The sequence below is a fragment of the Mus pahari genome, chromosome 3 (genome assembly GCF_900095145.1).
Source record: "Mus pahari chromosome 3, PAHARI_EIJ_v1.1, whole genome shotgun sequence".
NCBI lineage: Eukaryota > Metazoa > Chordata > Mammalia > Rodentia > Muridae > Mus > Mus pahari.
The window spans coordinates 122,588,281-122,603,566 of record NC_034592.1 but is presented as its reverse complement, the minus strand read 5'-3'; the positions used below and the strand labels follow the sequence as shown (position 1 = coordinate 122,603,566).

At 41.2% G+C, this 15,286-nt stretch overlaps 1 protein-coding gene across 2 annotated transcripts in view; it reads left to right on the top strand.

Moving 5' to 3' along the window:
- Tasp1 (taspase 1) overlaps positions 1 to 11,071 on the top strand; it is a 232,291-nt gene extending 221,220 nt beyond the window's left edge. For both annotated transcript variants that reach the window (XM_029537039.1, XM_029537038.1), the window contains exon 14: positions 10,061 to 11,071. In XM_029537039.1, the coding sequence (XP_029392899.1) occupies positions 10,061 to 10,153 (93 nt within the window). In that variant the 3' untranslated portion in view covers positions 10,154 to 11,071. The remainder of the gene's footprint in view (positions 1 to 10,060) is intronic.
- The last annotated feature ends 4,215 nt before the right edge of the window (positions 11,072 to 15,286 follow it).

Sequence of the window (15,286 nt, the reverse complement as noted above, 5' to 3'; positions counted from 1 at the left end):
GAGCATCCACTTCTATATTTGTCAGGCACTGGCAGAGTCTCTCAGGAGACAGCTATATCAGGCTCCTGTCAGCAAGCTCTTGTTGGCATCCACAATAGTGTCTGGGTTTGGTGGTTTTATATGGGATGGATCCCCAGGTAGGGCAGTCTATAGATGGTCCTTCCTTCACACTTGGTTATTCATGATTGTTTTATGATGGGACATTAGTACATGGAGTCAGGTTGTTGATAATAATTTCTATTTTGTTTTCTGGTCTTCCTCTGTTGAGTGGTTGTTTGGATTCTTACCCCAATTTGCTCTTACCCCAATTTGTCAGGTTGTTTTTTTTTTTGTTTTTTTTTTGTTTTTTTGTTTTTTTTTTTTGAGACAGGGTTTCTCTGTATAGCCCTGGCTATCCTGGAACTCACTTTGCAGACCAGGCTGGCTTCGAACTCAGAAATCCACCTGCCTCTGCCTCCCGAGTGCTGGGATTAAAGGCGTGCGCCACCACGCCCAGCAATTTGTCAGGTTGTAATCTAGCTGAATGGTGCTTGGTTTTCAGTCTTGAAGCTACTCAGTGTTAATGGGTGAACGGGGTATGAGCAGTGTTCTCAGTTCTGTTAGGGATAGGTGCAACTTCCGAGCCTAGGATTTAATCTGCTCTAGGCTTAAAAGATTCTCTGCTGATCCTGAGAAGCACGTTGGCAGTTTGTCAGGCTCTGCTGCTCATCCTTGGACAGCAAGGTCTGGGGTTCTTAGTCATGCTGCACATGGAGCTGGTACAGTGGTTCCTGTTGGACTCCAGGGAATACTGTTCCCAGTCTGAGTGTGGGATGTACTGTCTGCTAGACAAGCAGCGGTAGGTGCCAGTGGACTCTATTGTTCTGGTGCTGGCTGTTGGATGGGGGGATTGATATGCAGGGGAATGGACTACTATATGTTTTAATTCCAGTATTACTCATTTAAAAATACAGGTTGTGACTGGATGAAGGGAGGCGACTAGGAGGGAGGATAAGGAAGAAGGACCAAGGAGAGGGAACTGGAATAGGATGAGTATAAAGTGCATGAGTGAAAGAAAGAAACCAACACTATGCACAGTGAACACATGCCACTAAAGGGACTTCTAAAGCATGTCATGATGCCAAGACCACCCTACAAAGGTTATTGAAAAGAGATATTTGACTGCTGCTTTTACTGTGGAAAAGATGAGCCAGAACCTCACCTTTACAAACCCAAGAGGAATCTCCAACATCTATGCAAGAGCTGGCATTAATTGTAATCTATAGGGTGGGCTTTCTTACTAACACAGTACCTCCTGACCCCCAGAGGAGATATGTCGGAGATACCAAGTCCCTTACTAAGGTATCAGCTGCAGAGTGATGCAGCTTGCTAGAGAGATTCTAGAGCTCACACTTTTAACCACTTAGTTATTATAGGTAATTAAACTAAAGGTGTGCATTTGTCATATACTGGGGAAATGAAGAAGAGTTCACAACGGACTCTTGAGATATTGATGCCAGTGCCAGAAAACATAACAAAGTTAGGTACAGAGAGAAGAGTGGTCACCTCTACTCAGTCCTGTGGGGAAATTTCAGTTCACTCCATTTGTGCTGAGGAATAGAGGAAGGACACAGTCACATCCTCCAGTGACATCACCATAAGCCATCCTGCCACATAATAAGAAGATAAGAAGAAGAGGGTGTCCAGTCCTGATCCTGAGTGAGTCCAGAACTGCAGAGAGCTACTCTGCTAGTCCATGTTCAGTGCCCTTAACACCCAACTTTGATATCTTTCCACACAGTTGTAAAGCGTATTTTAAAAATCAGAACGAAGGGCCAGTGAGATGGCTCAGCACTGTCCACAAGGCTTTATGCCCCGAGTTTGGTCCCACATGGTGAGAGAAGAGAACTGACTCCTGCAGCTTACCTCTGACCTTGACATCCACACCACAGCGTGTGTTTATATATGCATGAGTGCTCATGCACACTGAGTATGTAAATGTAATACAAGCATTAATTAGAATAAAGACTGTAAAAGAAATCAAGATCTCCATACCTACCATTAGTGTGACATGAAGTGTCAGTCTCTACATAGCCTGTATGCTGTCCCCACTGACCGCTCCTGTCTGCACTGCCTGAGGCAGGAAAAGCTTTGTTCCTCTGTGTCAGAGCAAGTCTACATTCCAGGGTAGCCCACACACCCATGCTGCAGGTGGTGGTCGGTCCTGAGACTACTCTTAGATTGTTCCCAGGGTAGACCACACACAGATGATGCACTGCAGGTAGTGGTCGGTCTTAAGGTTACTCTTAGAATGTTCCTTCCCAAGGGGAAAGGAAAACAAACTTTAAGAACCTAAAGCGATTGTAGTTAGTTCTTAGTGGGGCTAATAAAAAAAAAATCTATAACGTGGGTTGGGTTCAAAGAGTTTCCACTGACACTAAAACATGTAGTTTTAGATAAATGGGATTTTAAAATTGTTTTAAATAACATTTACAAAAACATTCTAATGTATGCCAGATTCAGAAAGGATCCTCAATACTGTTGAGTCAGTTTTAAAAAATTGTTTTAACCTATAAGAATGTTAAATCCCAGAGAACTAGTGACTAGCCATTATTCAACCAACCAGCAGTGACTCATCCCTAGTTCTCTGCGTCTCAGAATCATTCTAACTTAGTTAAGATTTGTGGCAGTAGCTTTTCTAAGCCATCCATATTGTAAGACTTTTGAGCATATGCCAATTCAGTGAAAGGTGTGCCTCTAACAGAGCTAGATTTAGAACCCTTCGGGCTAGGGCGCTGCAGGAGTAAAAAGGCCTAAATTTGGAGTTCAGACACACTCACTCATGACTCAGTTTTTCCACTTCCTCTCTGACCATAAGCAAACCACAGTTCCATTCTGTCTTGCTCATTTCTCTATTTTTTTTTTCAAAAAATAGGTGTTGCATACATCTCGCTGCCGGTAGTAGTATTTTAAGATCTCATTGATCCAGAAGCCCCCTGGAACACTACAATATTATGTAATTATAGGGATCTCTTGTTTCTAGTAAGATTTCACAAGGGACTGGTTTCTACATCCCATAAAGATAAATTGCCCTAGAGCAAGGCCTGTGTGTGTTTCATTCCTCTGCCTCCTATTAAGAGTACAGAGTAAATATTTGGTAAATGTAGAGAGTTTTTATCACCAGTAACAAAGGAGTATTCATGATGAATCTCCATGTGAATGGCATGGTAAGAGTTTACTGGAGAGGTTGCCACATTTGTGGGCTGCCTCGCAGGGTTTTCAAGTGAAAACACGGGGGAATTCCTGTGTGATGTTGCCTCTGACTGAAGTGTAGTATCAGCAGGCATGGTCACAGAAGAAACCAGAGCAACCGTGGGGCTGGAGCCACACGCTGTTCTCATCGGGCAGCATTTCCATCTTAAGATTCTGTGGACAGGATTTTATACGGGAGAAAAATAGAACATTTTACCTTCTCTGTAGCCCTGTGTCAGTGCTAACAATGACATTGGCCATGATGCTGTCTCTGTGTTTCATCCATATTTGCCCATGCGTCTTTTATGCTGTGGATACTTTGCATGTGGAAAATGAGGTAGGGAGGACATGCAGCAAAATGGCAAACATATGGCATTCATTCCTCATTTTGTTGGTGTTTCTGACTTGTCAGATTGAGTTTCGGAATAATATCTTCATGCCGCTGCAGCCTATTTTTATTTTTATTTTTTTGCTTTTAATTTAAAGAAATGGTAGAATTTTTATTTATTAATAGGACAAATAAAATCTAAATGAAGTTAGTATCATAGGGTGTTAAAACCCTGGGTCCTGGGGCTGGAGAAATTGCTCAGTGGTTAAGAATACTGGTTGTTTTTCCTGAGGACCCGAGTTCAGTTCCCGGCATATACATAGCAGCTCACAGCAATCTAAACCTCCATTACTAGGTGATCCAATGCCCTCTTCTGGCTTTCATGGGCATCAGACATGCACATGGTACATAAACATACATGCAGACAAAATAAAATAATAAGAAGAAAAATCTAAGTGCTGTAGGGATCATCACCCAGTTCTTTCTTTGCATTGTTTGGTATCCGTCCTCAAACAGGTTCTGAGTCAACAAGTAGATACCTTCATCTTTCAACCTGCAGATCCTGGCTTCTTCTTCTATAAGATCTACACACCGTTTTAGATTGCATTTAAAAGGTCAATATGCAGCTGTCATCTAGTAGTGTACATCTGCTTTCATGAATGAGGTCTGATGTATAAACTATTTTTAGTTAACTACATTCTGAGGTTTAATGCCGCACACAAAGAATGCTTAGAATATACTGACTCACAAGTCATATCTCCTTGAAAGAGATGGGCAGGAACTTCTGGGAAATCAATGGGGGTGGTAGTGTCTCTTGATTCAACTCATTAAGAGACAGGAGGAAAAAAGGAAGACCACAATAGAGGCATGTTAACAAAAGCTAACCAGACACAACTTCCCCACACCCTTCTCTCAGTAGGTGCTTTTAAAATGTCTATCATGTTTTTGCCAGCAAAAGAATCCAGAGAGTGACTGTTACTGGGTCAAGTATGTATGTATTGACTGTGCAGGGCCTGGAGACATGAATCAACAGGTAAAGGTACTCATCACACAAGACTGGCATCCTGAATTCAATCCCCGGAGCCATGTTAGGGTGGATAAGCAAGATGAGTACAGAAGTTGCCCTCTGATCTCCCTCCATGTGTGTGTTGTGACTCATCTCATCTTCCCCACACCAACAGTACTTTATTATTATTGTTATTATTTTTAAAATGTGACTGCATTAAAGAAGTAAAGTGTGTTTAGCCTGGAGTACAGTTTCAATGAACCAAATTTATGTTGCCCAAGTAGTAGAGTGGAAAACATAGAAAAGAAGCTTAACTTGTGTTTAAATGAGTTGTTATTCTATAAACATACATATTGTTCCAGGTTATATTTTGAAAGTTCATGTGGCCCTATCATTATATGAGAAAAATAGAAGTTCTAGGACTTGACAATTTAAAAATAAAGCAGATTTAACAAGACATGACAAAGTGGTAGAGGAAGGGAATATCTTTATCTCCAGAAGGACGTGGTAATGAAAAAGTGGACTTGTCAACTACCCACATCTTAGCAAGCTAGAGTACTGCATTCCAGAAGAAAAACACATGCAAACTAGTTTGTCTTAGTGTTTTCCAAATGTCTCCTGCTGTTGAATTCATGTGTATTTAACAACAGTAACAACCCAACAGATGCACAAGGCATACAGCCTTTACTTGACCATGACTTTGGTTACCAACGCCTCTAGTCCTCTTTGGAACAGCTAGGTCCAAGAGAGGACAACTAAAAAGTAAAAGGATAGATGAAGTCAGATGATACTATTTCTGTATTTCATATCAATCTTGGGAAATATATTTCATTTGTATTGAGAGTCTGCAACTTCAGTATCATAATTATTTCATTTATATAACATCCTCAAAATAAAGCATTCTTATTACTGTAATTAAACCCACTAAAATATAAAAGTTAGGACGTTTTAAATATAAAATTTGCAATTATCATTCAAGCAACCTTGCCTCCCATGCCCTCCTCCCACCTTCTGTTACAGCATTCTTCATTCACTTAACATATATACTGAGCTCCTGTTAAGTGCAGGCTATCCTTCAGGTGCCAATGAGGAACAGTGTACACAGGCTGACAAGCTCCCTGTCCTCATGGGGCTTATATTCCAGGAGACACGGGTGCTTATTGAATAAGCAATTACAGATTGGCTATGTGATGGTAAGGCTATATGCGCAACTGAAACAGAACTCAGTTTGGGTGGTCTGGATGAACTTTCTAGAGAAGGTAGCTTTTGAGCAAAGATCTGGCAGAAATGAGCAAGAGGTGTACACCAATGGGAGAAGGAAAAACGTAGCAGTGAGGAAAAAATGCACAGTCCTGATGCAGGCATCTGCTGTGTGGTTGAGGAGCAGCAAGAAGGCTAGTGGACAGGGAGAGGAATAGGGAAAAGGAGCGAGCAGGTGACCTGAGCTTAGAGTGAGTGGAGATTGAAGCCTAGGGCGCATGGCTGGCTTTAACCTTGTCATTTCAAAGGCTCTCTAGACTATGGTCTGATTTCTGTCTCCCAGAATTTGTACTTTTATATTGGTTGGTCACTTCCGTTCATTTATTATGATTGTCTTCTGTCTTTTCAACAATGTTCTGTGCTGTGAGAAGATAGTTTGTCAGAAATCATTCACTTTCTTTCTGTGGCATCTAAGTCTGATGAGTTGATTGTTTAGCACACGTTTCAAATACTATTTCCCAATTCTTGGTTCCATGATAATTTTTAAATTATGCTATATATTTTGAGCTAGGCTGTGTGTTTGTTAAAACAGTAATTTTAGTGTTTATTGAGACATGTTTTCTTTGTATTTACTGTCTCATACAGTCCTTATCAGCTTTATTGTAAATGTTACTCTCATATTCATCATTGTGGAAGCCTAAAGAAGTTAAATAACCCACAGAGTTCACATAGTAGGTTCAGACTTCTGGACTGTATAGGTAAGATAACAGAAGCTGCTATAAAAAGCAAATCCCAGGCTCCTGGCTTCACAAACTCCAAGATCATCCAAAGCTGATAGAGACAAGGGAACAAGAAGATCTTCGCCACACCTTGTGATGATACATTTCAAACAGTCCACTGACCTTTCTGTCATATAGCCATGCCTCACTGCTAAGGAGGCTGCTTCACCCAGAAGAAAAAGATACAGCCAGGAACCCAAGGCATTCTGAATCGTCACGCAGCCTTATGATGCCTGTGTAGATCTTTGTATGTTTCGTGCACTTATTTAGTGAGTGAGTGGGGGGGGGTGCATCTACTTTGTGGTAGGAAATGCTAGTTTGTGAGTTTCTCCACTGTCAGCTGTGTTCCCTGTGTCCTCTTTGTCTACTTGTAAATGTCTGCCTCACTTTAACTATGGTGTCTTAAGTTTTCTCCAATAAAAAGAAAAGGAAGACCAAGCCCCAGAATTGCAAAAGCAATGAGCAAAGTATCTCTGAGGGATCATTTTTATTGTGTCATCCTAGGTATGTTTCTAACTCCACCAAAGTAGGGCAATGACTTAATAGTCATCTCTGACTATTATGGAGGACCTCAAGTCTAAAAGTGGAAACGCAGTTGTGTGTGGAAAGGCAGAAAAACAAAATATAATGACTAAATAAAGGCTTTGAGACTTTTAAATTTAAACCATGTGTTTGTAGCTTTCCTAGAAACTGCAAAAGTTCAGGCACCAAGGTGTTCTTCAAAGATTTTAAAGTCAGGTTTTCTAGATATCAAGTAATTAAATTGTTTTGTTTAAAATATAACTTTGGAATCCTGGTGCTGAATGTATTTGGACTTATAAAGAGCTACAATCCTGAGCATATTAGCTTTGAACAGTCAGTCAGCCTATCTACAAGTCAGACAAGTTGCTCCTCAACAGCAAGGTTCTGTCTGTTGCTGGGGCGTTTGCAAGGAACATGGTAGCTGTACAGTCACAATGCCAATATCATTTAAAATAATTCTTGTAACTGCAAAGTCTGCCTAGACTAAGTAGTGATTTACGCAACAGAGAACTGTGAAAAGTTCACTTTTAAAATCAAGTTTTCTAGTTTAACTACTTTATCTAGTTGAGTATTTCTATTATGTACAAGTAACTCAGTTTATACAAATCTGTGTAATTGCATTTTGCTTAAGCACTATTATTGAACATCTCTAGAGCTTTTCCCTCCTATCCCCTTTAACCTCCCTAACTTTCCTTGATACTTTGTGGCTTAAATCAGCTTGTTTATGTGTTCTGCTGTAGTAAACTTCATTTCGGGTGGTAGCATTACAGGGTCCCTGGACTGGCCATGTTTGAAGCCACAGAGATACATCAAGTCCCACAGTGTCCAAGGTGCAGTATTTTGCTCCTTCTAGTTCAGGATCTATATCATAGTCAACAGGAAATCTGCTCCTTAAAGACTTAACATCCTCGGTTCAATTTGTAGGCTGTTTGGCTGTATTGTTGTTCTTTAATGTCATCAATTAATGTATTTACTTTGGCCTCTGAAGCCCATTATCTCAGTGACTTTTGTGTGATTCTCTTGGAAGTCTGAAGACAGATTTTCCTGTAAGCCCTTCTATTTAAACTAACCTCAAAACATTGCACTGTTTATAAGGAGGTAGTAATGATATATTTCGCCTATAGAGACCTGCATCATAAATTAGCTCCTTGTTAGTTAGTTTTAGTTAGAGTTCCTGTTACTCTGGTGAAACTCCATGACCAAAACCAAGTTTTGTGGGGAAAGGTTTACTGGGCTTACACCTCCACATCAGTTTACCGTCAAAGGAAGTCAGGGCGGGAACCTGGAAGCAGGAGCTGATGGGGAGCCCAACAGAGAGGTTCTGCTTCCTGGCTTACTCATCACACCTTGCTCAGCCTGCCTTCCTATAGAAACCAGGAATGTTAGCCCCGGGATGGCACCACGCACTATGGGCTGGGCCTGGCCACATCAGTCACTGATTTTACAAATACCTTACAGCCCGATCTTATAGAAGCATTGTCTCAACTGAGGTTCAACCCTTTCAGATGTCTGAAGTCTATGATAGGCATAAAACTAACCAGTTTTACAATTACTCTGGCCAAGTAGAAAACTGTCATTTCTGTACTCTGTTCTCTCTCTCTCTTTTTTTTCTACCTGCACCCCCGTGTGTGTAAATATTGTTAATACATACATACATATTGTTAAGAGTACATAACAGAGTTTATCCTGTAAATCAGTTTTAAATGGCTCTGAGGCACTTAGTGATCCACATTGTTAGGAACTTATTGCCACACCCATCTCTAGAAGTTTTTCACCTTCCCAAACTGGAAGCCTATATCTATTACACATTACCCCACCCCACCCCATTACCTCCTCTCAGCCCCTGACAGCTGCTGTTCTAGCTCTGATATTTATGAATTTGATTATAGGTACCACAGTGTAAGTAGAACCTACTCTTAGCTCTTTGATGTCTGGCTTATTTTACTTAAGTTAATGTTGTCAAGGTTTATTCATGTTCTTCATGCCCCTGCTTTTTTTTTTTTTTTTTTTAAAGAAAAAGTGTCCCCCAGTGAAGCTCTTTATTTGTAAGTTAATTTAAAAATATTTTTTGGAATTAAAATATAATTACATCATTTTCTCTTTTCTCTTTCCTCCCTTCAATTTTCCTTTGGCCATGACTCACCCTATCCTCTCTTTTTTTTTAATTATTATTATTATTATTATTATTTTCTTTATTTACATTTCAAATGCTATCCCGAAAGTTCTCTAAACCGCCCCACCCCCACCCCTGCTCCCCTATCCACCCACTCCCACTACTTGGCCCTGGCCTTCCCCTGTGCTGGGTCATATAAAGTTTGCAAGACCAAGGGGCCTCTCTTGCCAATGATGGCCGATTAGGCCATCTATGCCCCTGCTTTTTAATGATGAGTAATATTCTATCTTGTGCACATTCCACACTGTTCATCCAGTGATAGACATTTGGCCTATTTCCCTCTTGTGGCTGTTGTGGGCAATGATGCTATGACGATTGAACATTAATTTACACACATTGGTTAGAGCTGTCTACCTTCAGTTTGTGAAGTGGGGTTAATATATCTGAAATTGGGTTGTTAGATCATTTCTGTCTTTAAATTTCTAGAAACCTACCACAGTTATGTTTCTTCTGCTTTATGCCTAGCTCTTGTGGCTACCTGCCTGTGTTGGTGACAGGTAGATGGTAAGTAGCTCTTGTGGCTACCTGCCTGTGTTGGTGACAGGTAGATGGTAATAGGAATTAGAGAGGAGTAGCACTGTTGGGGTGTGGGTGTCTCTGTCACCCCTGCATGCCTACGAACTGGTGCTGTGCTTGCATGTGGCAGATGCCCAGTAAACATCCCTGAGCAATTTAAACAAACAGGGGATGACACTCCTCAGTGTTGCCACCCTTACAGCTGGGGGACACTCAGAAGAACAGCAAAGACGTGGCATTCTGAGTGGGCTCCACATTAGGGACTTTGCCCACACCTCTGACGCTCTCTTTCTCTTCCTTTGCAGACTCACATTTCACGACTCCCTCCTGGTGCTGTGGCAGGACAGTCTGTTGCCATCGAAGGTGGGGTTTGCCGCCTGGAGAGCCCCGTGAACTGACTCCAGGCTGAATATGAAGTGTCTGAGAGGCATTTCAGAGCCTGAGCTTCGGGCTGTTTAATTGAAGTTGGATGTTTTAATCTTCCCTGTTTTGTAATTCTTATTGCCACCTCGGGCACTGCTTGGGACACAAGTGCTGCTATACTTAGTGCTGGTTGACACTCGAGTCTTAGATGGGTGAGCGGAAGTCTGTGTGGGTGTGTATCTGTGTGCAGTGTGTATGCTTGCTTCTCCCTGATGGGATAAGTTCTCCTCAAGTGCAACCTATGAATGAGAATGATTAAATCTTTACAAAATGTGTGCTTTAACTGTTTACAAGTAAACCTAAAATTGTAGAAAACTTTTATTTCTTCAAGAGGTACCAACTATGGTTGATACAATGTGTCTGAACTGAAGAGTGAATCTGCTTGTTTAAACAACTTGACCTTGATTGTAGTCCATTTAATAACAGTAATCAGTAATATGGTGTCAGTTTAAGTGGGTGGTGTGGTAACTTAAAGTTGTTCTCATCCCTCATGCAGGGCATTTTTCCTTGAACACAGAATGGTTTCAGTGAAACCATTCTAGCAGAGAACTAAAGTCAGAACCTTTTAAAGTAATGGTCTTATTGATAAAGTTTGTGCTTCTTTCCTGAGCTATTTGAAGCTTAAGTATTGCATAGCTTTGCGCCGTGTGTACTATAATTATGAAAGACTATGTAAAGAAAGTGTTCCGTAACACACAGTTTTAATTTGTGTATAATGGAATGTTATTTACAATGTAACACTGTAAATAAGAAAGCAAACGTTTATGGGAAAATTCAATATTATCTTTGTTTTTTGTTTAAATATATTTTTAAGATAAAGGTACAAAAATAAAAGAAGCCTATTACTGGGTATGGTGTGTGGCTGCTTGTCTCTGACGAATCTTTTGAATCCTAGACTGGTGTTTCCTTCACAGAAAACTTCAAGAATTCTATCATTGCCTGTCTTGATAGCGTAGCTCCATGAAGGTACAGTCAGCACTAGCAAGAGGGAAGGCACTCAAGGTGACTGGAGTCTCAGTGTAGAAGCACCTACAGTTTCCACTGCAACTTGATATGAACAACAAGGAGAACGAGCAGGGACCCTCTGCTTTGAAAAGTTGTAGTGGCAGCTGAAAGCTTAATGTGGTGGTTGATAAATTGTTCCTAAATGTTATATTTAGGGATTCTGGAGCCACATAAGAAAACCCAGACTTTCCTTTTAATTTTTTTTTTTTTTAATGTAAGAAGTGGTTATCAAGAAGATACTAAAGATAGACTCGCTCAGGGGGAGGAAGTTTCCCTGCAACATATAATCATGGCTCTGGGCGGGAACTGATAAAGCCTCAGATGAAATTATATACTTGACATGGATGTATGGCCAAATTATAAAGGAAAGACAACCAAAATGAAGAGGGTGTAAATATGAATGATTTGAGAGTTGCTGATTTATATTCCTTGTACAGGCAATTACATTTGTCTCGCTATGGTCTCGTAGACAGGTTGGTGCCATAGTATCTGTTTCTCATTCTTAATGAGACTGAGAACTTCGGAAGAGATGGACTGGCTGCTAGGGAGCTTTGGTTTCAAATGCTTTCAAAGACCCCGTTACCTGTTGGCAGGAATTCCCCCCCCCCCCCCCCGTAGCTGGATTGGATCACATAAAACTATCAGGACATTTGGAGTCTGAAAATCATCTGACCTATTTCACCAGGAACTCCACTTCTTTCATCCCGCTCCCTCCTGACTGACTCAAGTCATATTTAAAAGTCTGAGTTTCTTTAAAACCCCTTCTATGGAGAGTTTAAAAACTGGTCAGCAAAATAGGCTACCACCCCTCTAAGAACAGTCTGTCAAGACTATTCTCCAGTATTCTAAATGCTTCCTGAGAGCTATTGTGGAGTCGGGAGCAGGGAAAGCGCGATGCACAGTCATGGAGCTAAAAAGAATTGTGTTTCTAAATTCACTCATTGTATAGTCATGCTAAGTTTCAGGTACTGAATCCAAATGTATCAACAGATGTAAAGTAGTTGTCACACAAAGCAGGACAGGTGGAAGCAGATAAGAGGATAACTATATTCTCCAACTCTGGGATCTCAGCCTGTGTTTTAAGAAGTCCACTTTTAATGTGGATGGCCTCAATTATATGTCTGTTTTCAATCTTTTTAGGAGTCAAGAATTAGATGCTTTAATCTCCTAGTAGGATAAAACCTGGCCCAGATTTCTTAAGACCATCACTGTAACTCGGCTCTGAGTTTGAAAGTGGGACATCTCAAGGGCTTGGTGAGAGCTAGGCTATTATTACCTTTTCTCTGGCAGAGGGTGCGCTGTGCTCTCCAGGACAGAGGTGACCATGTGACTTGCTCAGTCATGCTTGTCTCCTCGGCGGGTCTGCCTGTGACAGATCCTGTCCCTTCTTGTATATTGATGTCTGCTTTTAAATGTGAATTTGACCTAGTATCTGCTTATATGCCCACTGGAATTGTATCTGCCATATGCATAAATATGTTCCAGATGTTATTTTATAGTGTTCCTTTAGGAGCAAAGACAGTTAGTTTTGGTTGATAAATATGAGGGCATTTCCTAGGGCTGCTAACGACTCCTATTACATATCTGTTCTTTTGACACAGTGAATGAAGAGAAAGGTCATTCTTGTCTTGTTTCCGATTTTAGTAAAAATACTTTGAGAGGCTAAACCTGGGGGATCACGAATTTAAGCTCAGTCAAAGCTACATAAGAGGGCTTTCAGGGCATTTGGAGGGAAGTTGTTCTTGGGTGGAAGACCTCCTAAGGCAATCTAGGTGAAAGCTCTTCCTCCTACCAAGGAACATTGGCACAAGAGAAGACTGGGCACAGAAGAAGTAAACTGTTGTGTGTTTTATAAACCTTCTATAGACTCCTGTTAGCCAGAGAGAAAGCATGATTGGGTAGATGTCATGGGCTATTAGTGGGAATGAATGGGAGATTGGCAATGTAAAATTATTCCTTTTAAATTCACATTTGTTCTGGACATTAAGAATTTCTAAGTAACGCACAGCCTTTCTTCAGCACTGTTTGGGTTCAGGTCTACAAGATGTCTGTGATCAGAGAGACCCACGGGCTGGCCAGACTGACCGGGCAGTTTTTCTTTTCCCACAAGCTGCTGTCCAAGGGAAGGATTAAATCTAACATTGGCCAGAGCTGCTCCCTAAGGAATCCACTCAGCTTCCAGAAGCCATCATCCAAGCCCTAGGTGGTTTACCATGACTAGCTGTGGAAAGTGTGGAGGGAACGTGAGCTCGGTGGTTTCTCCTTTACATGACACTGCTACCAAAGCCCTAAAACCACAGCAAGCAAAACCAGGGACAGGGGAGAGATGCCCTGCCATTCACAGCCATAGGAGCTCCTTTGATTATTAGCCTCAGAAGCTGGAAAGAGAAAAACTGAAATAATCCCTCTAACTTCTGATATTATATCAATATCTCTTTGTGTGGCCTCTTTAAACCCTGGAGAAGCCATCAGTGCTTAAAAGATAGAGGATTAAGGAAAATTTGGCATCTACCTGCTTCATGTACAAGTGGTAAGATTTTAATTTCTTCTTAACAAATCTGTTATCCTTGCCCACCACTCTAGTTAATGCTAACTCAATCTACTAGGCACCCTGGCTGAAACTCTTGGGTCATCTATTTGAGAGTCTCATGCTGGGCTGGTGAGATGGCTCAGTGGGTAAGAGCACCCGACTGTTCTTCCAAAGGTCCAGAGTTCAAATCCCAGCAACCACATGGTGGCTCATAACCATCTGTAACAGGATCTGACGCCCTCTTCTGGAGTGTCTGAAGACAGCTACAGTGTACTTACATTTAATAAATAAATAAATCTTAAAAAAAAAAAAAAGAGAGAGAGAGAGTCCCATGCTAAATAATCACCCTAGATTTTAGTAGCTTTAAACTATTTGTTGCTGGTTCTGTAACTGGGCTTGGCTTCCCTCCGTGGGCATTCTGCTATTCTTGCTGATAGTGCCTGGTGTGCTATGGTAAGTTGGAGGGTCACCTAGAGGCTGGGACCCATCTGGCATACTGGTGTTTCATGCTTCCTGCATGCTCAGGACTCCTCTTTGTAATCTGTCTGTGCCACCAACTTGAAAGATAATATCACAAGACTTTCAAGAACACAAAATCAGAAGTTGCTTAGGACTAAGATTTGGGTCCAGACTGGCCCAGCATCACTTTTATTACATCATTTACATCAAGTTGCTTGGGACAGCACAGGTTCAAAAGGAAGGAATTGCAGAAGAGCATTAACACCAGACGCCACCAGAAGTTCACTGGGGGTGGGGGGCACTAACTAGACATCCTTGTATTTTTATTTTCTTTCCTATTCTACAGTCAATCCACCAGTGAGTCCCATGGGCTCTGCTTTACAGTAAGTACATTCTGAATCCAACTACATATCATCTTTATTGAGTCCATCAAGATCTCTGCTTGCCAGGACAATTACGACTCTTCACTGGTTTCACCACTTCCATTCCTTCCCTAACAGTCACTTGTCTACTGGAGTCCAAAGTAGTAAGATCATGGTGTCCCTTTGTTCAGAGTTTTCATTGTACTTTGCTCTATAGTTCTTCAAAATCCTGGGAGTTGCTTTCCCTTGTTTTATGCAGGTTTCTGTTGGTTCCTTTGGTTACTCTGCTTTAGCCACACTGGCCTTCCTTGCAGAATGTGAGAATCATTTCATGGTATTATAATCTACTTAGAAAATACTTCTGAGGCAGACCCTAAACTTACGATCTTCATGCCTTAGTATGCTAAGGTTACAATAAAGTGTTGCAAATGAATCCACGTGGGTTGCTTCTCCTTGTCCTGGAAGTCTTTGCTGAATATCACTGTATTTTTTACTTTTCTCATTCTGTTACAGAGTACCTGAGAAAATGCAAGTTAAAAGAGCAAGGGTGTGATTCTTAATTAACTGTCACCATGGCAGGGTCCAGAATCAACTAGGACATAGGCCTCTGCTCATGCTTCTGAGGTATTATCCATGTTGCTATTCTCTGGGCAGGTATGTGAACAGCTACTTAGATTAGGTTAACTGAGGTAGGAAAATCTACCTCAACTGTGAGCCTCACTAGTCCTTGAATAGAAGTTGTCCTGTATTGA